The sequence below is a fragment of the Macrotis lagotis genome, chromosome 6, assembly GCF_037893015.1.
Source record: "Macrotis lagotis isolate mMagLag1 chromosome 6, bilby.v1.9.chrom.fasta, whole genome shotgun sequence".
Taxonomy (NCBI): domain Eukaryota; kingdom Metazoa; phylum Chordata; class Mammalia; order Peramelemorphia; family Peramelidae; genus Macrotis; species Macrotis lagotis.
The window spans coordinates 181439824-181463333 of NC_133663.1; the positions used below are offsets into that span (position 1 = coordinate 181439824).

Below are 23510 nucleotides of genomic sequence, written 5' to 3' on the forward strand. Positions count from 1 at the left end.
ATTAACTCCTTAAGGGGGGGGTGATTATTTTCTGCCTTTTGTTTCTGAAGCAATTACCATTGTGTCTGGCACTTAGTAAGCACTTAGAGATGTTTACCGACTGAACGACTGAAATTAAATACCTCAGACTTCTGCATTACACAGAAATACGACTTTTGTTAAAATATAGCATCTTAAATTTCCATTATATTTCCTCAACATTCAAAGGAAGAAATCAGATCGTCGGATCAAAGTAATGGCTACATTTGAACCAATTAGGGGTTATAAATAACCATTAAAAGATTAATATTAGTATGTAACAGACTCAGATTGGATGAATTGAAGGAGAAAAAAATCAGTATTTCTTATCATAGGTCAATGAGCAAATAAAAATATTTTCAATACTTACAACTTTGGGGGGTTTATTCTGGTCAATTTACAAAGTTCGAAGCTGTCTAGTTTTCATCTTTTCATTATTTTTTTAGGGTTTTTTTTTTAAGACTTTTGCAAGGCAAATGGGGTTAAGTGGCTTGCCCAAGGCCACACAGCTAGGTAATTATTAAGTGTCTGAGGCTAGATTTGAACTCAAGTACTCCTGACTCCAGGGCCGGTGCTCTATCCATTGTGCCACCTAGCTGCCCCTCATCTTTTCATTATTAAAAAATTAAGAAATTTGCAGTTTTAATCATTTACTCTTACAAAAGGTAAATTCTTTAGGACAGCTTCTTTACCACTCCGGATAGGATTACCAAACTTGCAAGATGTTCATACATTAGGGATCCGTCAAATTAAACAAAAAGGTGGGTTTAAATAAATGAATATAGTAATGTCTTCAGCTGTGTCAATTATTTAACACGTACCCAGCATGCTGAAATTATGGTAAATGCCAGAGTACTTAAACTGCCCATTTCCCTCCAATTTATAAAATGATTTCAAATCTCTAAGAGACTGCAGGTTGTGATACAGGGGAGAGTGAGCACTCATACAATGAAATTTTTGTGTAAAAGGGATGATTCTGACCAGGGAAGATTCAATTTATCAAGAAAATGAGAAATCTATCTGTTCTTTTTAAACTTTTTTTTTTTACAAGTAGAAATATTTTTCTGAAATGCACAACAAACGCAGAAAGAAACGTATCACGACTCACCAAGCATGCCCGAGATGCGCATGATCATAAACAGTGGGTCCACAACTATACCTGCGAACAAAGCCAGAGAGCCATCATGCTGACGGCCAGGGCTCCCCAGCAACACCTCCGAGCCCGTGCCACTTCACACAAATCCGCACATGGGGTCAGAGGGGTTTTCAGGCGGCGGCGCTCCCACCCACCCTTCCCATGTCACGGAGGGGAGGGGGCTCAAACCGTGGCCAAGGCCCCGAGAGAAGTCACTTCTCCCTATGGAATTCTTAACCGGGGTACGAGAATTTTTAAAAATTGGGTTATTGAGTTGCAACTCGGTTTTTTTTTCACTTTAAGTATTTTTGTACTTGGCGTCCTGAGGGAGGGGTTCTGCGGCCCACGGGTGAGTGGGGGGCAGGGCTCACGCTCAGCCCCTCCCCCCACACTGCCCAGTCCCTTCCCTCCCTGGTTATCTGCTGCGGCCCTCCCCGCCCCCAGCGGCCCCGGGGACCCCCGGGGCCCCCCCGAGCCCCCGTAAGCAGCAGCGGGCGCTACCAGGAGACGGCCTCCGGGCGGGGCAGGACTAGCGGGTCTTTCCTTTGGGTCAGACTGTTGTAGACCCGGACGCCGGTGTCGTGGCCCCGCGGCGGCCGCCACTCCTCCCCGCGGCCCAGGCGGGCGCGGCGGGCCCAGGGCAGCCGGGCGTCCGGCCGCCGGCCGAGGAGGGCCCCGAGGGCGGCCAGGGGCCCCCGGCGGCCCGCGGCCCGCATCGCTCCGGAGCCCGCGTGGGGAACGGCCCGGGCGGCCGCGACGGGGCAGGGCGGGGCGGGAGCGCGCGGGAGGCTCGGCGCCGCGGCTTCCGCCGGCGCGCCCCGGCCTGGGGCCGCCTCCTCCCCGGGCCCGCCCCCGGGGCGGCCTCCCGACCGCTCCCCGCCCAGGAGCGGGCCCCGAGCGCCGCCCCGCCCCGCCCCGGCCTGGAGAGCCCGGGCCGCCGGGGCCGCCCCGCCCCGGCCTGGAGAGCCCGGGCCCCCGGGGCCGCCCCGCCCCGGCCTGGAGAGCCCGGGCCGCCGGGGCCGCCCCGCGGGGAGCTGCGCAGAGGGAGCGGGCGCGGGGCGGGCGGGCCTGGCCGCAGGCTCCTGCTCCTAACCAGCGCGTGCTGGGGCGCCCCCCGCCGTGCAGCCCTGACCCGCCCCGGGCCCGGCCCCCGCACGCCTTTGCAGGGACCCCGTAAAGTTCTGGGTTGTGTTCTCTACCGTCCGAAGCGGCGTTTCTCCCCATTGCCATGACGACGGAGCCGGGGGGCGGGGTCACAGCCCCGAGCTCCGGGGGGGGGGCAGGAATGAAGGGAAGGAAAGAGGTCGCGCTGGGAGGAGCGGGTTCAAGTGCTGCAAGCTGGGCCGAGTCACAATCCGTAAATACTGACTGGATTCCCTAAGGCAAGAATTACTGAATTTTCCTGATTCCGTCCCGCTGATAATTCCGGGCAGCACATAGGTATTCATCTTGCACTCACATGCAGCATCTGATTTTGCTCCTTGATAATTTCCTCATTTTTTTTGTAAAGTATGGGTTAAGTACACCCTGGAACACAAACTTTTTGAGTGCTCCTGGAAGTCAGCGGTTCTCTAAAGTAGTGGGCACCCAGAAAGTGGTTTTGAATGTTTGCTTTACTGAACTTGTATAAGTTTAATCAGGTGAAATGAAATAGTCAAATCAGAATTTATAAGGAATAAGAAAAGCTCTGACCCAGAGACACTGAAGTACAAAGTAGACCAAACATCCTTACAATCTGTTAAAAGTTGAAGGTTAATAGAAAAAAAAAAATCTAGAGAACTTTAGCACAAATTCAAAAAAACAAGATCAAATTCAATATGATATGTAAATATGTAATTGGAATATTTGAACTGACCAGAAAAAAATAACTTTGTATCAAGAATGAATTTTATCGTCTTTCTGAAATGCAGCAGCCTTTCAAAATGACCTGTCCTTCACAAACATTTCTTGGTGACAGCAAAACAGGTTAATAATTAAGGATGTGTGAGTAGTTTCATATACAAATTGCTCATCATCTTGTTTTCAGCCAGAATTTTAGCAAATATTAATGCATAGGATAAAGGTGCTTTAAGAAATTTTACAACTTCAGATGAATTATTCTTTTACTTTTGCATTTATTTTTCAAACTTTATGAAAATAAAAATTTCAAACATGTGTATAACTTTCATTTTGCCTTAATTTAAAAAGTCTATTGGTAGTTTAATCCAGAAATATCGTTTTCCCAAAAGTTTTAACATTTTTTTCTGTAAGAGAATCTGAAAAGCAAAACTAATAGGCCTTCATTGAATAATTTGGAGCGCTTGAACTCTTCTAAAGTATCTTATCACAATTATTCTCTGTTGAACTGGCCTACTTGCTGTATCTCTAACTTAACATTTCACATTGATAACTAGAATGCATTCCCTCCTAACCTCTCCTTAAAATCCCTAGCTTCTTTCAGGATGATTCTTCAAATTTACCTCTTCTCACAAGTAGCCATTCCTGTTTAGATCTAGTTAATGTTGGCATCCTCTTTGATTAATCTTTTACTGTATCTCTTTAAATGTACCTTTTCAATATAAATTAAGTTTCCTGAGGACAGAGGCTATTGTTTTGCTTTTGTGTTTCCAAGGCCAAATATGGTGGTGCCTTGCACATATCTGGCCTTAATAAAATGCTTACTGATTTAAATTAACCTCAGAGTTTTTTGTCTCATTTAAAGAATAACTATGATCCAATGCCATAGCATCAATCCAAACAGAAAAGTGGCCACTAAGCCACATGGAAGAATGGCTATGGGCCACATTTTGATGTAGAAAACCACATATTAGCATTATCAATGTTTTATTTTTATTTTGTTAAATATCTTCCAATTACATTTCAATCTGTTTTGGCCTACACTTCAGCCACATGTATATTTTGAACATCAAGCAGTTGGTTGACATTTCTTCAACTAAAGTACATTACATTGTATTGTGAGGTAAAGAGTTTCTTTAAAAAAAAACCAACACAAAACTTCTGAATGGAGTCAAAGGAGAGTGGATATTATTATAGATGATAATAGGATAGTGACTGGACTTGGCCTTGATATAAAGGACTCCCACCTGAGGAAGCTTCTAGCTGCCAAAATGGATAGGCTGTTTTCTCTGCAACTTTTAGTGATTTTGTCTGGAGAACTGAGAAGTTCTTGCCCAGAATCATATAGAAAGCAGAGCAAAACTTGCTGGAATTGAAACCCCATCTTCTTGGTTATGAGGTCAGCTCTCAAAGGCTCTCAGTGTTGTTTGGTATAATAACTATTCCAATAAAATTTAATCTAGCTCAACTATAGTTTGCTTGGTTAATTTGGGAAAATATTTATTTTTTAATTTTATAATTTCCCCCCCCAATCTTGCTTCCCTCTCCCCCACCCCCCCACAGAAGGCAGTCTGATAGTCTTTACATTATTTCCATGCTATACATTGATCAAAATTTAATGTGTTGAGGGGTCAGCTAGGTGGCGTAGTGGATAGAGCACCAGCCCTGAAGTCAGGAGTAGCTGAGTTCAAATATGGCCTCAGACACTTAATAATAATTACCTAGCTGTGTGGCCTTGGGCAAGCCACTTAACCCCATTTGCCTTGCAAAAACTAAAACAAAAAAAACAAAACAAAATAAAATTTAATGTGCTGGGCAGCCAGGTGGCCTAGTGGATAAAGCACTGGCCTTGGAGTCAGAAGTAGCTGGGTTCAAATCCGGTCTCAGACACTTAATAATTACCTAGCTGTGTGGCCTTGGGCAAGCCACTTAACCCCATTTGCCTTGCAAAAACCTAAAAAAAAAAAATTAATGTGTTGAGAGAGAAATCATACCCGTTTTCTTTATTTAAAAAAGTTATGAAGAGATGTTCTAGATTTAAACCAGTCTATCAAGTAAGAAAACATAATTTACCAATTACCCTGTACCAAACCCTGTGCGAATAATAGAGTATATAGAGAAAGAAAAAAAAATGGACTGCTGACCTCAAGGAACTCTAACAAGGGAGACAACATGTAAAAAGTTGTACATGCAGGTATAATGTAGATGGAATGTCAGTTCATAGAGGCCCTTGGGGTGATGGGAGTAGGTGGAATTGAAGATGGGATGCCATCTGAACTGAGTCTTGAAGGAAGCCAGGAGGGGGTGGTGAGAAAGGGACCTCCAGTGAAAAAACACTGAATTAAGAGGTGAAGTCTCCAACCTAAGTAAGAGCCAGACAGAGTTGAAAGGGAGTGAAATAGAAGAAAATTGAGCAGGTACAAAGGGCCAAATCAAACAGAGGGTTTTTTATTTAATATTAAAAATAATAGGTCCAAATGATCAAATGTTAGAAGGGATGCAGAGAAATTTGGGACACTAATGCATTGTTGGTGGAGCTGTGAACTCATCTAACCTTTCTGGAGAGCAATTTGGGATTATGCCCAAAGGGCAACAACAATTTGCATACCCTCTGACCCAGCAATACCACTACTGGGTCTATACCCTGAAGAGATTATTAAAAAAAAAAAGGATAAAAACATCACTTGTACAAAAAAATATTCATAGCAGCCCTGTTTGTGGTGGCAAAAAAATTGGAAATTAAGTGAATGGGGAATGTCTTAACAAACTGTGGTATATGTATGTCATGGAACACTATTGTTCTATTAGAAAGGGGATGGGAGGGATGGGAATTCAGGGAAGCTTGGAAGGATTTGCATGAGCTGATGCTGAGTGAGATGAGCAGAACCAGAAAAACATTGTACACCCTAATAGCAACATGGGGGGATGATGATCAACCCTGATGGACTTGCTCATCCCTTCAGTGCAACAACCAGGGACAATTTTGAGCTATCTGCAAAGGAAAATATCTTCTGTATCCAGAAAAAAATTATGGATTTTGAACAAAGACCAAAGACTATTACCGTCAAATTGGGGGGGGGGGGGAGCATTATATTATAATCTAATTTTACTATCTCATACTTTATATTTCTTCCTTAAGGATATGCTTTCCTGTCATCACATTCAACTGAGATCAATGTATACCATGGAAACAATGTAGACTAACAGAATGCCTTCTGTGGGGGGTGGGGGGAGAGAAGCAAGAATGGGGGGAGGTGAATTGTAAAACTCAATAAATAAAACCTTTTTTAAAAAAAAGTTAATAGGGAGCTACTATGATCTATTGAGTATGGAAAGTTAAGTAAAATCAGATTTCTGCTTTAAGACAACTGGCAGCTGAGAATAGATTACAGTAGGAAGAGGCCAACTAAAAGGAACTGAGTCAAAATTGGGTTCTATGATTTAGACATAAAGGATGATACCATAAGCCAATAAAAGAAAAAAAGAATCATTTACCTGTCAGATCCATGGAGAAGAGATGAATTTACGACCAAACAAGAGATAGAGATCATTATAAAATACAGAATAGATAGTTTTGATTATATTAAATTGAAAAGTTTTTGCACAAACAAAACCAGTGCAACCAAGATTAGGAGGAAGCAGAGAGCTGGGAAATAGTTTTTACAGCCTGTGTTTTTGTTAAAGGCCCCATTTCTAAAATAGATAAAGAGTCAAATTTATGAGAATATAATTCATTCCCCAATGGATAAATGGTCAAAGGCGGTTTTCAGATGAAGAAATTAAAGCTACCTATGGTCATATGAAAAAATGCTCTACATTATTACCGATTAGAAAAATGCAAATTAAAACAATGCTGAGGTATCACCTCATACCTATCAGATTGCTAAAATGACAAAAAAAAAAAAGGAAAATGATCAAAGTTGAAGGGAATATAGGAAAACCAGGACACTAATGTTGGTGGGACCATGAACTGATCCAACCATTCTGGAGAGCAATTTGGATCTATTTTTATTGTCCCAAAGGACAAAATTTATTCATAGTAGTTCTTTTTGAAGTGGCAAAGAATTAGATAAAGATCTGATTAATACAAAGAATTAGACATCAATTGAGGAATGACTGAACAAGGTGTGGTATATGAATGTAATATTATAATGATATAAGAAATGATGAATAGACAGATTTTAGAAAAATATGGAAAAATTTATATGAACTGATGCTGAGTGAAATGAGCAGAACCAGAACATTGTACATAGTAACAGCAATACCATGTAATGATCAACCATGATAGTCTTAGCTCTTCTCATCAAAGACAATTCTAAAAGACTTGTGATAGAAAATGAAATCTACATCCAGAGAAAAAACTAAAAGGAATCTGAATACAAATCATACCATTTTTACTTTTCAAAATTTGGTTTTTTTTTCTTGAGGTTTTTCCCCTTTTGTTCTGATTCTTTCACAATATTACTAATGAAGGAATATATGTAACATGACTGTGCATTTATAACCTTTATTATATTACTTGCTATTTGCGGAGGGAGAAAACTTTACAAAAATGAATGCTGAAAACTATGTTTATATATCACTGGGGGGGCGGGATAGAAAAAGAACCCAAAAAATCCAAAACCTAAAAGGCATTGCCAACAATCCAGGTGTGAGGTGATAAGCAGTAGTGGATGTGTGAGTGGAGAAGAGACTAAATTACACAGGAATATCATCAAGACAGAAATGACAACACTTGGCAGGGTAGCAGATATACTTCAGTGAATGTGAGTGATGGGGGCAGCTAGGTGGCACAGTGGATAAAGCACCTGCCCTGGAGTCAGGAGTACCTGGGTTCAAATCCGGTCTCAGACACTTAATAATTACCTAGCTGTATGGCTTTGGTCAAACCACTTAACCCCATTTGCCTTGCAAAAACCTTAAAAAATAAAAGGTGAGTGAGGAGTTGAGATGACAATGGTGACTGAGAAGGTAGGAAGGGGGAGGGCTTGGAAGGAAATGGCATGAGTTGTGTTTTGGATATGCTGAGTTTGAGAGTCCAGTAGATAGTAATTTAAGATGGAGTGCTTTGTGCAAGCAATAGCGAGATGTTGCTGGATTGTGGAGTCCATGGAAGGGCATAATGTAAGCCTAAAAAAAATGTAACTGGCAGCTGATTCTCTAATGATGGTTTGGAAGGGGGAAGGGGGGGGGGGGGAGGAAAAGAGAAGTAAGAAGACCAAAAAGGATATTTTAACAGGCCAGGAAAGAGGTTGATGAGGGCCTATACCAGGGCAGGTAGAAAAGGGCAGGTATAGAAGAGATACTTGACAAAACTTAGATTGAATGTTTGAGATGACTTATCAGCAAGGAGTTGAGATGATGCTGAGGTTTTGAACTTGGTTAAACTGTGAGAATGATGGTGCTCTGAATATATGGAATTTAGGAAGAGGGGAAGGTTTGAAGAGGAAGGTAATGAGTTTTGTTTTGGATCTGAGATGTTTACAGCACATTCAGTTCAAGATGTCTAAAAGACAGTTGGTGATTTGGAATTGTAGCTAAGAACTGGTTATTACAAATCTGGGAATTGTCTGCGGAGATGATTCTTGGACCCATGAGGGCTAATGAGAACAGAGGTTAACCTTTTTGGTGTCATTGATCCTTCCAGAACTCTGGTGAATTCATACTTTTTAAATGGATAAAAACAATAGGAAACTATATATGTATATTTATACATACATACATATATATATATATATATATATATATATACACACACACACATAAAATACTTGGATATAGTTTCAACAAAGAAGGATGAGGGGAGAAGACAAGACAGGTAAGAGAACCAGTAGCAAGCAATATTAGGAAAACAAGAGAGGAGAAAGTTATTTGAGAATAGAATGATTGATGCCTCTTGTCAAAGTCTGCAGAGGCCGGAAGTATGAGGACTAATAGAGACTATTTGATTTAACCATTAGGAGAGAGAGATCACTGGGAACTTTGAAGACTTCAATTTTAGTTGAAGAAGTGGGAAGCCACATAGGAGATTTATCATCAACTGAGAAGCAAGAAAGTGGATTTACCCAGAATAGTCAATTTTCTCAAGGATAATCACTTATCTAAGGAGTCATATAAGACAATAGCTATGTGGGATGGTGGGATTGAGGATTTTTTTTTGTTTGTTTTGTTTTTCTGGGTTTTTGCAAGGCAATGGGGTTAAGTGGCTTGGCCAAGGCCACACAGCCAGGTAATTATTAAGTGTCTGAGGCCATATTTGAACTCAGGTCCTCCTGACTCCAGAACTGCTCTATCCACTGTACCACCTAAGGCTTTTTTTTTAAGGACAGAGAAGCATAGGTATATTTGTAGGTGGCTTAGAAGAAACTGTCTTCCTTATCCATTTTACTTTTAAAAATCTGATGTAGGAGGAGAACAATGTTGAAAGTAATTGAAACTTCAAATATGTCTACATGGTTTCATTGTAAACTGGGCCAAATTTTAGACTTTGAGCAAAGGAAACAAACCTTTCCAACTACTAAGCAAATAACTGGTTGCTTTAAGTGGCTTAAAAGCTATTTAATTCTGAGGGTAGCAGTGAATGCCTCAATATTTATATATTCCTAGCAATTTACTCCTCTGGAAAAAAAAAAGGTTCTCACAAGCAAATTTTATCTACAGAAAATTAATATCAGAAGACACTTTTTTAAAACACATTTCTCTATTTTTTTAAAGTTTAAACCTCTAAGACGTCACCAGATCATTCCTCCATACAACAAAATATCAAATTTTCTGTCAAACATAAAGATGAGGGCATTTTAAAGACATTCCTATAGTAAACCACCAGAACTCTATGTATACTCGGATAAATATCAGGACTGTTAATGGGTAGAGCATAGATTTTCCTAGGATTCCTGGCAATGAAAAAAACGATGCTGAAATCAAGATTTAAAACACAAAATAACCCCCCCACACACACACACACACACAAAACAGGAACATGTAGACAGGAGAGGGAGGAGCCCAGAGACAGACTTTAGGACAGTTTCCCTAAGAGGAGCCAAAAGCAAGACCTTCCCCACGTGAGCGGGGGAGAAAGTTCGCGACCACAGGGAGGCGGGAGGCTGTGCGCCCGCCACAAGTGCCTGCCCCGCGCGTGGGCTCTGCTACTGTAGCCAAGCTGCAGTCCCAAGGCTTCGGGTGTTCGGTTTGTTGAGAAAACAAAGAGGGCGCGAGCGGCGCGGCGCCCCGGGCGGGCGCGGGGAGGGGAGCGGCGGGCCGCGGCCCGGGCGGGAAGGGGCGGGGCCCGGCGCCCGCTCCCCCTCGCCAGCCTCTGGTTGTCCTGGCAACGCGGCGGCTCAACCCCGGAGCTTTTCTAAAGGGCTTTCAATCCGGGAGTTTGTGGGGGGGGTAGGGAAGGGACAACTGGGAGCCCGGGGGAGGAGGGGGCCTCACCCCAATGTCCCGGACGGGCTGGCCGACTTGGGGAGACCACGAGGACGGGTGTTCAGACCCCCCCCCCCCCCCAGGAAGAGGGCTGAAGGGGCTGGAGGCGCGAGAGGCCGGGGCCGCCCGGCGGGGACGGCAGACGCGGGCCCGGCCCAGGCTGGGGGTGACGGCCGGGCCTGGCTCCCCGCGCCCCTCCGGCCAGGGACGAGCAAACTCTCCAGACCCTTTGTCTCGGGCACGTTCCAAACTGAACTCTGGAGAGAGACACAAAGGGCCGGCGGGAGGGAGGGCGGCCGGCCACTGCGCAGGCGCCCGAGCCGCCGGGGAGGCTGGGAATCGTAGTCCGCCCCCCAGCGGCGCGGGCCTCGGTGCCCTCCGCTCCCGGTGCGCGGCGCGCATGAACACTCCTCACAGTCCTGCCCCCCCCCCCCGCCTCCGCCTCCGCCCTCCCGAGGACCGGGCTCCAGTAAGTACAGTCCTGAAATGAATTGTCAGCGTTCGTCCCGCCCCCTCTCGAGCCCTCTCTCCGATTGGACCGTGAGCCTGCGAGGGAACGGCCGATTGGCTCCCGGAGGCGCCGCTCTCGGCGACGTCATAGTTGTACACCGTTACGGAGTGGGAGGAGACGAGGCTGGGGGCGAGTTGAAGGGGGAAGTAACGGGGCCGTTCTCGCCCCGGGGAGCGGCGGCGCAGGGGCCGCTTCCGCGGCTGGGGCGGCGGGCCGGGGGCGGAGCTCCCGCGCGGGAGGGCGCGACCGCCCGGGCCGCCGCCTCGCCTCGGCCTCCGAGCGCCAAACTCCCGATAAAGTTTGTGGCTCGGGTCGGCCGCCGCCCAGCCCCGGAGCGCCCGCTGCCGCCGCGCTGCCGCCGCTCCCTTCCCCCACTGTCACACACACGAGTCCCACGCCAGAAGTCCGGGGGGGGGGGCCCCCCCATGATGCACGGTGCGGGCGGAGGAGGAGGAGGCCGGGAGGAGGCGGGGCTGCCGTTGCCCCGGAAAGGGCGGGGGGAGGGGGCGACTGAGGGAGGGAGGAGGGAGTGGAAAGGGGGCGGGAGGGGAAGAGGGAGGGGGAAGGGGCGCGCATGCGCCCTGCGTGGCGGGGCTGAATGTTTCCCAAGTGTTTGAAACTGGTATTTGGGTTTTCCACGTTGGATAAGTACGGCGCATCGGGCGGCCGGGAGGCTGTGCTCCGCTCCTGCCCGCCCTCCTCCTCCGTCCCGACCCGGAACCGGAGCCGGTACTGGCAGGGCCGGAGACGGGAGCCACACGCACAAACACACGGGAGGCGACTCGGGTGGCCGCCGCCGCCGCCGCCGCCGCCGCCGCTCTCTCCTCCCTCCCTGCTGGGTGTGTGTGTGTGTGTCCGTGTGTCCGTGTGTCTGTGTGTGTGTGTGTCTGTGTGTGCGCTCCGCACGCCCGCCCCCCTCCCCCACCATCCGGGAGGGGGGGCCTGTGCGGTGGTTTAATTCTCCCCCCGCCCCTCCTCCCTCCGCTTCCCTTCCTCCCGGCCGACCCTCGGCTCCTTCCCCCGGCTCCCGTGTGCGAGTTCCCGGAGCGGCAGGCGATCTCCGGGCGCCCGGCCGGCGGGGAGGGGGCTCCTCCTCGCTCGCTCTCCGTTTCGCAGGAGGCAGGGGCAGCGGAGCGGCGGCAGATGTAGCTTCCCGGGGGGGGCCCGAGGGAGACACAGCTTTGCATTTTGCAGTGCTATTTTTTTGAGGGGGGCGGGGGGCGGGGGGTGGAGGAAGCGGAAAGCAGTGCGGAGTCGCCGGGGACCTTTCGGGTGAACCATGTTGAGTCCTGCAAACGGGGAGCAGATTCACCTGGTGAACTATGTGGAGGATTATCTGGACTCCATCGAGTCCCTGCCTTTCGATCTGCAGAGAAACGTCTCCTTGATGAGGGAGATAGACGCCAAATACCAAGGTAAGAGCCGGCTGATGGATGGGGCGGTTGGTCGGCTCCCTCTTTTTTTCCCTGGCTCATCTGAGTGTGAGAGAGAGAGAGTGTGTAAGAGTGTGTGTGTGTGTGTGAGAGAGAGAGAGAGAGAGAGAGAGATTGTGTGCCCGCTCCTACCCCCCTGCCCAGTCTCTTACGTCTCCTTCCTCCCGGCCCTGGCTGAAGGGGAGTTCAATTTTCCTTGGGGGGCGGCAGAAGCAGAGGGGGCAAGTAATGTTATTGAGCCGGAGCGAGCTGCACCGGGGGATCTGCAGCGGGAGCTCTTGTCATGGGGCGGAACAAAAGGTCTTCAGCTTCTTTTATTCACCAAGGTCTTTCTGTGTAAAACACGGGACAAGAAGGGGGGGAAGGCAGGTCTTAATTTAAGCTAGACTACTAGAACTGCTCTTTCGGGGGGGGGGGGATGAGGTGCTGTGTACTGGGTGTGTGTGTGTGTGTGTGTGTGTGTGTGTGTGTTTAATAGGGGGGGTGGCAAAGGGGGAAGTGCAGGGTGGACACATTACAGCACAACAACATTGAGGAATGTACAGTGTTCATTATGGCTGTAGTAGCAGCAGAGACAGGCTGTAGTAAGGAGGCTGTTCGAGGAGAGCTTGGTTGCTGCTGTTGGGCAAGGTTGCCTGGTCCCTCCTGAGAAATGCCTGCACTTCCATCCTCATTCCTCCTCCTCCCGGTCCCCCCTTCATCACCAACCCATTGGGTGGTCTTTAACCCTGTGTTACATAAAGTAGAGGGGGTCCATACGCTCTCCCGCACGGTCCCTACTCCCTTCTTTTCTCCAGCCCCTCTCTTACACTTCCTTCTCTTCAGTGCAGACTTCCTAAGACTCATCGGCTAGGCAGAGGCTTGTTGGGTGTAGTTTGCGGAGGGATTGAAGGATTTTATGCCGTGTGTATTTTGTGTGTGTGTGTGTGTGTGTGTGTGTGTGTGTGTGTGTGTAATGGGGGAGGGGGTAGGAGGGAAGCCGAGGAAACCGCGGATCCATATTGTGCTCACGAGGAAGCAGGGAAGAGGTTAAGAAATGTAGAAAGGAGAGGCTTGAACCCGAGGTTTCTGCCGATCCGTACGCCAGGCTTAAATCGGGAGAGGAGGGGGTCCGGGGAATGCCTTCAGGGAATTGTTTGCTTTTGGGGAAACTTTTCTCGGAGGTCACACGGCTCGGTGGAGTAGGGGGGAGGTCGGTGGTGACACAAGAGCCTCACTCTTAGTTTTCTCATGTTTACCGTTTACCGGGTTATGCTGCAGGGAGCAAGGGGGGATGGGGGGGCGGGGAAAGCAGCGGCTTACCCCCGAGAATCGAGACCCCCGATTCGGAGGCGCCCTGTGCGCTCTGCCGGAGAGTCAGTTTCGCAGCGAATTTTATAGCTCACTCCATTAGCATATTGCGGAACGTCCCCGCCTCAGCCTCTCAGTAATTGGCCGTGACGTTCCCCATGGAATGTCCTTATCACTTCGCTGCCGGGCTATTGGTCCCCGGGATGGAGGGGTGGGTTGTGCCCGGTGGCTGGCCTCGCTCTCGGTTTCCGACGCTTTCCTTTTTTTCCCCCGGCTAGGGCGGAGGGGGATTTGGGGGGAAGCGGGGAGGAGCGGAGAGGCCGGATTGCTTTGAATCTCTCGCAGTCCTCTCGCCTTCAGCCTCAGATTGGTACTTTGGGCTCCGCGGGCTGGGCCAGTCCCTCTGCATCTGGCCCCGGATTGGCGCTTTCCCTGTGGGAGGGCGGGCCCCTGAGCCTAGCCCTGCCTCAATCCGCCACTCTGATAGGCGCTTTCTTTTAAGGAGGAGGCGGGCACTGGGTGGGGTCGGAGGGAGGTGGAGCACTTCTGACCTGCAAACCGGATCCCCATTGGCTAGTCCGGGAGCGGGAGGACGGATTCCGGCCCAGGTCAGATTTTTAAGTTCGCCATTCCTAAGGCTCCAAAGAACTCCGGCTGTTTCCGGCCTGGGAACAATGGCAGCGTGTCACGTCCGGCCGTTAGAGCTCGGGAAGGTGGGCGGAGGTAACGGTTGGAGGCGACGGTACCCCTGGCCACTCCCCTGGGCCTTGGCTCGGGCTGCCGCCCCAGGCCAGGCAGAGCGCCCCGGCAGGAGTTCCTGCGGGCTGCGGGCGGGGAGCGGCGTGACCGCGATGGCCGGGGCAGCCGGCCTCCACTCCCGGCGGCCTCTCCCTTCGGCACGGGTGCCACCACGCAGCCCGCGGGGGATGCCGCCGCTCGCCGGGGCCCCGGGAGCAGCCCTGCGCCCTTGGCGCGAGGGCCCGACGCTGTCTCCTGCCTGCGGTGCCGCGTGGGAAAAGTGAGTGCGGCCGCGTGGGCGAGCTTGCGCGTGGCGGGGGGGGGCTCTGGCCCGAAAACTGCGGCTGCGAGGCTTCCCGGGCCGAGCCGGACTTGGCCCTCCCGGCCCGGGCCCGCTTCTGCTGCCTGCTGGGCTGAGGCTGTGTCGAAGCCGGATTGGCTGCCGGGAGCGGGCGGGCCTGGGCCGCCCCGGGTCCGACCCCAGCCCGGCCTGGCTGGGCCCCGCGGACGTGCTGCCTGCCGTTGGTGAGCCGGGCGCGCTGTCGTAGGGAAGGACCGGCCCCGACGTCTCACTGGCCCTGTGTATCCGTGTATTGATGATTTGTTCATTAATTAACCCGCTCGGACCGGCCTGCTTGGTAGAGGTCGAGGATCCCCCCTCCCCCCCGTGTTTCCTTCTGGAGTAGACTTTGAACCAGGCTGTTGTGGGGCTGCTCCGTGCTTAGAAGGCTTAGGACCACATAAAGTAGCTATGCCTGGATGAGAACTTATTTTTCTTAGGCGTGAATAGAAAGCTTAAAAAATGCATTTTTTTAACCTCTCTGGGTCTCAGTTTCCTTGTTAAATGAAGTTGGACATAAAAGGTCTCTACCATGCTGTGATTCAGACGTTTGGCAAATCGATTTGGCTAAAAGTTCGCCTTTAAGATCAAAGGAAAAGTTGGGGCGTCTAGGTGGTGCAGTGGATAGAGCACCAGCCCTGGAGTCAGAAGTACCTGAGTTCAAATTCGGCCTCAGACACTTAATAATTACCTAGCTGTGTGGCCTTGGGCAAACCAATTAACTCCATTGCCTTGCAAACATCTAAAAAAAGAAAAATTAAAGGAAAAGTTAATGTGTTGTCATCTATCTTGATTTGTTATTAATGTAAAGAAGATGCACCAATCTGTGCTTAGAGGAAAGGTTAACCTGATACAAATTATATTTTAAAAGAAATTAAGTTTTATTTTTATTTTTGTTTTATTTTTCAAGAATTGGAGAACACCTCAAAATACTTCACCAGGTAACACTTTGACCTTAGCAGATTTCCCTCAATGAATACAAGGAATCAATTTGTAGTTAGCTGCTGCTGTATATGCATATTCAAAGTTTATTAGGTAATTGAATCAAAGACCTATGAGAATCTGAAGTTGAAGTGTAGGGACAATATGGTGTCATTAAAAAGAATGATTTTAAACTTTTTGGGGTTATTTGCATTATCTGTTTTCCTGTTTTGTAGATGGTAGTGCTTGATTGGGTTTTTTTTCACTCACAAGTAAAACTTATGTCAGTTATTTACCATTCTATGAAGTAGAATCATAACACTAATCAGTAAGTACAAACAATTCTTTTAACTCTAGTTCCCTACACAGTAGTTTACCTGAATCAGACTTAGTAAAAGGGAATCTATTTAGTTGATCATCCTCCAGTGTATAAATTAGGAAATTTAGAATAACAGACACTCAGTGATTTTCCCCAGAACACATACAAAACTACTAATTCTAGACTCTCTAACTCTAGTTCTTTTCTGACTTTTTTATTTTGAACCCTGATTGATATTTATATTATTTCATTTTAATTTAGTAATGCAAAGACATTAGTTTTCTCCCTTTTTTCTGTGAAATACCACTTATGTAGTTAACTACTGGAATCATGGTACTTGTAGAATATGGGAAATTTGTGTTCAATTTTGTGTTTTTTAATGAAATTTGTAGTTTTATTTGTCTACATAAAGAAACAGTTACCAGGTAGGTAGTCCTGTTATCCAGGCAATACCCACTTTGCCACTCCTCCCTGGATATATCAGAACTTCAGAGTTTAGGGATATTGCCCAAGAATTTAGCAAGACAAGTTATTTTAGTTTCTGTCTCTTTCAGGAATCTTAAAAGTTGTCCTGAAATAAACTTTTATTATTCTAAGTTAGACTGGTTTTTTTTGGTTATGTACCAACTTTTTTAGATAACATTTTAGTTTAGATTTTAAAGACATTCACATTTTTTATATAAATATGTTTCTAGGCATGATGGGGAAAAGGAGGGACTCAACAGATTTTCTAGGGAAAAAATTTATTCCATTTTTAGCCTAATAGATAGGGAGAAATCCACTTTTGAAGTTTTAATCTGCATATTTAAAGTAGGCTTTTGACTCTCATGATTACCTATGGCATTTAGTACAATTAAAATCAATTTGTAAAGTAATTTCATTGAGTGATTAGGTTCTCAAAATACATTAAAAATGACTTAAGTATCATTTGTTAGTATGTATGCTGAAAAGTTTAAATTTAGCACTTTGACTACTTTTATGTTAATGTGAAAAATTGAGAGGAAAATGGCTTTGAAAACTAATTTGGTTAACTGTGGTTAAGGAAAGAAACAAACTACACTATGGTTTTTGTTGTCCCCAAACCCATCTCCTATCTATCTATCTATCTATCTATCTGTCCATCTATCTATCTACATAATTTAAATAAAGCCTCTATATGAAAACAACTTTGGTTTTATTGCTAAGACTAGGGGACATATGTTGTTCTTACACAGCTCATTTGTGGTAGAACCAAGACCCAGATTTCCTGACTGTTAATCATTGTTTGCTTGTTGTACCACATCATACTACTTTTCTCTGGCTATTTCCTTATATTCTAGCTAGAATTTTTCATTTGGACAAAGATACTCAGGTGAAAGCAGGTCAGTGGAAAAACTTATTTACTATCTCTTGAGTCTGGTTAAACTCAAAGAGTCAGTAAAAATGAGTGTATAGGGCAGCTAGGTGGTACAGTGGATAGAGCACTGGCCCTGGAATCAGCAGGATCTGAGTTCAAATTTGGCCTCAGACACTTAATTACCTAGCTGTGTGGCCTTGGGCAAACCACTTAACCCCATTTGCCTTGCAGAAATCTTTTTTAAAAAAATTTGTCTAGCTGTGTGACCTTGGGCAAGTCATTTAACCCCATTGACTTAATTAAAAAATAAAAACTGAGTGTAATATAAATTCATCTATTTTATTATCAGTAATTTTTGTAAATTGAACAAAAGCTTTAAGTCATGGAGCTGCTTGGAATATATAATATTATTTAGTTTGGTAGAAATAATAAGGCTTGGCATCAGATATTTGTTAATTTAAAGTTTTTCTATTAATTAGCAGTGGTCCCCACCAAATGTGATCTTTTCTTTTATACTTAGTCGTACAGAATGTTGTGTAAGTGGCAGGTTGCTAAATCTGAAATTCGTTGGCACATATATTTGGTTTGTTCTTAGATTCTAGCACTTTCTTCCGTAGTGACCCTTTTTATAATGTTAGAGATTATATGGGAAGACTTGTTTCAGTCCAGGTAGAGAGTATAAATGCTTTTTGTAGTATAAATATAATGTTATTTTCCATTTCAGAAATCTTAAAGGAGTTGGATGAATATTATGAGAAGTTCAAGCGAGAGACGGACTCTGTACAGAAGAGGAGAGTTTTACACTGCATTCAAAGAGCATTAATTCGGAGCCAGGAACTTGGAGATGAAAAGATCCAGATTGTTAGCCAAATGGTGGAACTAGTTGAGAATCGGACCAGGCAAGTTGACAGTCATGTGGAACTTTTTGAGACTTGTCAAGAGACTAATGATACCACTGGCAATAGTGGCAAAACTAGCCAGGATAAGTCTAAGAATGAGACAATCACTCAGACTGAAAAGCCTAATAACAAGAGATCCAGGCGGCAGCGCAACAATGAGAACCGAGAGAATGCATCTAATAATCACGATCATGATGATATCACCTCAGGAACTCCAAAAGAGAAAAAAGCTAAAACTTCAAAGAAAAAGAAGAGATCCAAGGCCAAAGCGGAGAGGGAGGCCTCCCCTGCAGACCTTCCTATTGATCCAAATGAACCAACATACTGCTTATGTAATCAAGTCTCCTATGGAGAAATGATAGGTTGTGATAATGATGAATGCCCAATTGAGTGGTTTCATTTCTCATGTGTAGGACTTAATCATAAACCAAAGGGCAAATGGTACTGTCCCAAATGTAGAGGGGAAAATGAGAAAACAATGGACAAAGCACTGGAGAAATCCAAAAAAGAAAGAGCTTATAACAGGTAGTTTGTAGACATTTATTTTATAATAGTGAGGAAGAAATAGAAACAAACCAGTGTATTTATTACCTTTACCACCTTCGTGGAGGTACAAGGATTGTAAAATGTATATTTTTAAAGAAAGTTAGAAAATAAACCATTCCTGTTATAGGGATGGCAGTGATTTTGTTTCTTTGTTTTGTTTCGTTTTAATTTGGTACATCTGAACCAGGAAGTGGTCTGTGGATCAACATTTTTTTTAAACTCCAAAAATAGATTTGGATAAAGTACCCAAGTGAGCCAAAAGGCTCAAATTTCATTTGTGATCGGGAAGCACTTAAATATATTAAAATATAGATGAAAGAAAATAATTTCATAAAAGCCAATTTTTTTATCTAAAGAAAATATTATTTACCTTAACAAAAAAAAATTGGAAAATGTTTAGCCAGATGGCTGTATTTGAATAAACATACAGCCTGCTGCATTTTAAAAAATAACCAATGTGATATTAAACAAATGACTCTTGCTACTATAGTACGTGTCAGTATAACAGTTCAATAACAAAGGTTTAGGGTTAAAATATTATTTTTTAAAAAAGAAAATGGTTAAATTTTACATGACAATATTTTATATACTGGCCTAGTCCCAAAGGGGCCATTTTAAAATGATTGAGTACATTTTATATTTAACCAGAAAGTGATCTAGCAGTGGAACTTAAACACACACACACACACACACACACACACAAAATCAAGCTTTATACTGTCACAAATAATAGTGTAGCAATCTTTAATTTGTATAAGTTGTGTATAAATGTAAATTTCTGAGTGGACTTGCACTTACTGTATTATAATTGGAAATGCAACCAAATGCCGTTGTGAAACCAATATGCATTTCCTTCTGTATGTTTGAAAGTTGTACAGCTGTGATATTAAAGAATAAATCAAACTTTGGACAGTTTATTCCTTTAGTAGCATTTCATCCTAGTTTTAAAAATTACTTAAAATATTGATATCAAAAGTACCCACAAGTTGAGTAGAAATATAATCTATACCATTGGCCTATTGAATGTACTAATAATGAAATATTAAATAACAAATTATCATCAAAAGTGTATTTACATCTTACTTGCATCCTACCTAAGGCCTTGGTTTGTTTTTTCCTCAAGTCTGCCAATATGTGGAAAGAAAATGGTGATGTCTTATTTCTAATCCAAAACAATTAACTTGCCTATACTTTTTTTTTTACCCCGGCATTAAAGTTGCTAAAAATCAGTTATCTCTGCAGTTTTTGCTCTGAATTTGAGGTCACACCTCAAAGAATACTTTTATTGATAAAACATTTTATTTATGTATATAGCTAAAATAGCAAAGATCTGAAATTAAATCTACATAATATTCCAACTTTGTTTAAGGATAGAAGAAATTAACTCAAAAGCTTAAAGGTAAATGTTGAAAACTATCTTTGCATGTAATTGGAAAGAGTAAAATAACATTTAAAAGAATATTTACCAAAGTAGGTTGACTTCATCTCTGAAACTAATTGTCTTAGCATCCTGGGGACACATAAGAGAATAGTGATGCAATTAGCCAGGATATGTCCTAGGGAGAGCTTGAGCAGATGTTGCCTTCACTCCAAGGTCAGTTTACTTATCTTTTGGGCTACACTGCTTTTTTTTTGTGGGGGCATGGCAGTTTTAACTTGTAGTGCTTTATCTGGTTAATTCCATTAATGAACAAGAAGACTCTGGCATGATAACTTGTTAGACAATTCCTGCCTGGTCACTGCCTCAATTCTTTAGAGGATGAGTGGTATTGTGCTATCAAGGCTGAGCAATAATAGCTCTGAATTGAAATAGATGACTAGAACTGCTCATGGGCTAACTTAACTGGCTAATAAGCTTGAACCTCATTTGTGATGGGAATCGAGGTTGCAGTTATTACCCATGAACGAGAACTTCTCGATTTAAAATTAAGAACTTTTGGTGGGAAAATGCATAATATTTTCCATATCGATGCTTTTGAAAATTCAGTAACATTTAAAACATTGATAAAAATTTGTGCATATCAAAAAAAGATATAGTGGCTTGGTAAAGTATTTGGGCATGTTGCAAATAGAAAAAAAAATAAGATTCACTTTTTAGAAGTAAAAATGTAAAGCAAATTATAACATACATTGAACTAATCGTAGTAGTGAAAAAAATGTAAGGAGCCTTCTTAAAGGCTCAATTAACTGCAGTTTTTCATAGCTTCTCAGCACTAAATAAGGGAACTCTTAAAGAGTTTTGAGTTGAAAGGGACCTTGTTTTCTTTACCCAGTAGAGATTTTCTTCTTGAAAGCAAGAACTGGTTTTTGGGTTTTTTTTTGAATTTCCAACATAGTATATGACACATAAGTGTTTGAGAAAAAACTCATTGGCTGATTCACTGATTCATAGGCCAAAGTAATCCAAGCTATATCTGATTTTAAAAAAATCTTTGTTTTGACATCTTAACAAGTGGTCTTCTCAGCTTGCTTTGAAGGCCTATCATGAATGGTTTCTTGTTACCGCATCTATATTATTTTATGCAATTTCTATCCTTTCCTTTTAGCAATGCTCTTTAGGTCCAAGCAACTAAGTCAAATCCCCGCCCCCCCCCCCCACATGACTGCCCCTTAGATAGGTCACTGTATCTCCTCCTCAGCAAAACAATTTCAGTTTCTTCAAGTCATCCTCATAGGAATGATTGTAAAACACTACCATTCTGGTGGCTTACCAGGCCCTTTCTAAATTAAAGGGACCCAGAATCAAGCACAGTTCTTCAGCTGTTGGTCTGAGCAAGGTAGAATTGGCATGGCTAAATTTCCTAAACCTGGACACTGCCTCTTGATACAGGAGTCTAAGATTGCATTGGTTTTCTCGATTGCCATGTTCTTTTGCTACACTGAGCATAGGTAACAGTGATAAGGATTCCCCCTGCCACTTGAATTAAAAATGGAAAAACTAGAAATGGGAACTCATTAGTTTCAAGCAATCCTCCAGTAGCCTTTCATTTTTATATATTTTGATTTTTTTTTTAGATTTTTTTGGCAAAGCTATGGGCTTAAGTGGCTTGCCCCCAAGGCCATACAACTAGGTAATTATTAAGTGTCTGAGGCTGGATTTGAACTCAAGTACTCTTGACTCCAGGGCCAGTGCTCTATCCACTGTGCCACCTAGCTGCTCCCATTTTTATATATTTTGGAAAGCAGCTATTTAAAGTTTAGAGAGACATTTGTTGAATAAAGGAATGAACAAACCAACAAATTATTAAACTAAGTAAAATAGATGTTCAGTTAATACTAGGTGAATTGTGCTGATATTAAAATGTATTTAAAAATAATGAAACTCAAAGAACAGTACCTTGGAAAAAGGAAATAGGAAAAAACTACTTGCTGAATGAATATGTTTAGCAAGAGAATACTAAATAAGCAAAACACTAAATGCATTCTAAATTCTTATTTCCCACAGGAAATTTGGACATTTTATTATAATTCTTTTATTGTATGAAGTATAGGCAATGATGACTGCTTTCAACAGAAGACAGAGTGGATACAAAAAACTATTTCAATGACATTGCTGTTCTTAAGCATTTTTTTTCCCAAGATGAGATATACTGAAAAGCTTTTTTGTCTCAAGTAATGCAAAATACCAGTTTAAAAGTTGTGAATGTACTGTTAAAAATAACATGCTTATCAGGTGTGAACTGTTGAAAAGAACATGTCAGGCCATTTAGAATTTCCATTCATAAGATAGTTTGAAAGCTGAGGAATCCTGTCCTTGCCTTTTACAGAGAGGGCAGGTGCTCTAATATCCAAGATCCCTTCTCTCACAATTAATTGGTTTCACAGCAGTAGCTTCTAGTCCTCAGTTTCTGATCTATAAAATAAGTATAAAAATTAGCTCTGTAAACTTTCTAGCCCTTAAGGTTTTATGATTAATTCTATCTTAGGCTGTTTTAAGAAAGGCACAATGCCCAGGATTAGGGAGGTGATGGCCTCACAACTCTCTGCCTTCTCAGACCATTTCTGGAGTATTGTGTTCAGCTCTGGGCACCATGCTTTTGGAAGGAAGTAAGCTGGAAAGCATCCAATGGAGGATAGCCAGGGTAGTGAAGGGCTTCAAGTTCATGCCATATGAGGAATTGGTTGAAACAACTGAGAATGTTTATCCTAGAGGAGAAAAGACCAAGTGGATATGTGATAGATGTCTTGAAGTCATTTGGAAGAGGTATTATACTTGTTATTCTTGGCCCTGTAGATGTCACTGTGAGAACTAGAGATAATTGGTACAAGTTAAGAGGCAAATTTAGCTTGAATTAGAAAAAAAAAAAACATTAACGTTTAGAGCAATCCAAAAGTTAGGATGAGCTGCCTTGGGGATGGAAGGTTCCCTTCTGTCTTTAGGGATAAATTGGATGATCCTTTAGTGGGTGTTATATGTAGATGATTCTTGACCAGGTATGGTTTAGATAAGCTGTCTTTAGGGGAGTACAAAGCAAGAATGTATGAATGTATAGTAATGATCTAAAAAAATAACTAATAACTGATTAAAAATAACTGGCAAAAACTTCTGAGGATAGGTTTACAGCAATTATTTATACTATGCTGATAAGTTTACAATTATTTATACTATGCACCTTAGGTTGTCTGAAGAAACTTTGGTACAGACCTCTAGACTTGGGTTAGTGGAAGTAGTATTAAATGACAGTTGGGTCAAAAGACCTGATTATAAGTATATCTTGCTTGTGTTCTTGAATAAATCACCTTCCTTCTCTGGCTTCAGTGTC

The 23510-nt window shown here is 43.9% G+C and overlaps 3 protein-coding genes across 7 annotated transcripts in view; 1 reads left to right on the forward strand and 2 right to left on the reverse strand.

Annotated features, from left to right (window-relative positions):
• Window positions 1-1171, reverse strand: part of CARS2 (cysteinyl-tRNA synthetase 2, mitochondrial) — an 82646-nt gene extending 81475 nt beyond the window's left edge. For both annotated transcript variants that reach the window (XM_074192036.1, XM_074192034.1), the window contains exon 1: window positions 1127-1171. The gene's annotated coding sequence lies outside the window, so the exon portion shown is untranslated. The remainder of the gene's footprint in view (window positions 1-1126) is intronic.
• Window positions 1172-10798: 9627 nt separating this feature from the next.
• On the forward strand, window positions 10799-19664 carry ING1 (inhibitor of growth family member 1). 4 transcript variants are annotated; one of them, XM_074192040.1, is made up of 2 exons: window positions 10799-10883; window positions 18027-19664. In XM_074192040.1, the coding sequence occupies exon 2, from the start codon at window positions 18173-18175 to the stop codon at window positions 18728-18730; it is 558 nt and encodes a 185-aa protein (XP_074048141.1). In that variant the 5' UTR covers window positions 10799-10883; window positions 18027-18172; the 3' UTR covers window positions 18731-19664. The 4 variants fall into 4 exon arrangements, with proteins under 4 accessions (XP_074048141.1, XP_074048138.1, XP_074048140.1 ...); XM_074192037.1 differs by lacking the exon at window positions 10799-10883 and adding an exon at window positions 12124-12340; XM_074192039.1 differs by lacking the exon at window positions 10799-10883 and adding an exon at window positions 14513-14666.
• On the reverse strand, window positions 12135-14995 carry LOC141491525 (uncharacterized). Its single transcript, XM_074192486.1, has 3 exons — window positions 13661-14995; window positions 12511-12690; window positions 12135-12400 (listed from the first exon to the last, which is right to left on the reverse strand). The coding sequence occupies exon 1, from the start codon at window positions 14993-14995 to the stop codon at window positions 14258-14260; it is 738 nt and encodes a 245-aa protein (XP_074048587.1). The 3' UTR covers window positions 12135-12400; window positions 12511-12690; window positions 13661-14257.
• Window positions 19665-23510: the final 3846 nt, after the last annotated feature.

Bases quoted from the DNA above. Each gene is read 5' to 3' on its own strand.
- ING1 (XM_074192037.1), top strand. From the start codon at position 12,205: ATGTTGAGTCCTGCAAACGGGGAGCAGATTCACCTGGTGAACTATGTG. The intron at 12,341-18,026 runs GTAAGAGCCGGC...TTTCCATTTCAG, and splicing joins GATAGACGCCAAATACCAAG to AAATCTTAAAGGAGTTGGAT.
- LOC141491525 (XM_074192486.1), bottom strand. From the start codon at position 14,995: ATGAACAAATCATCAATACACGGATACACAGGGCCAGTGAGACGTCGG.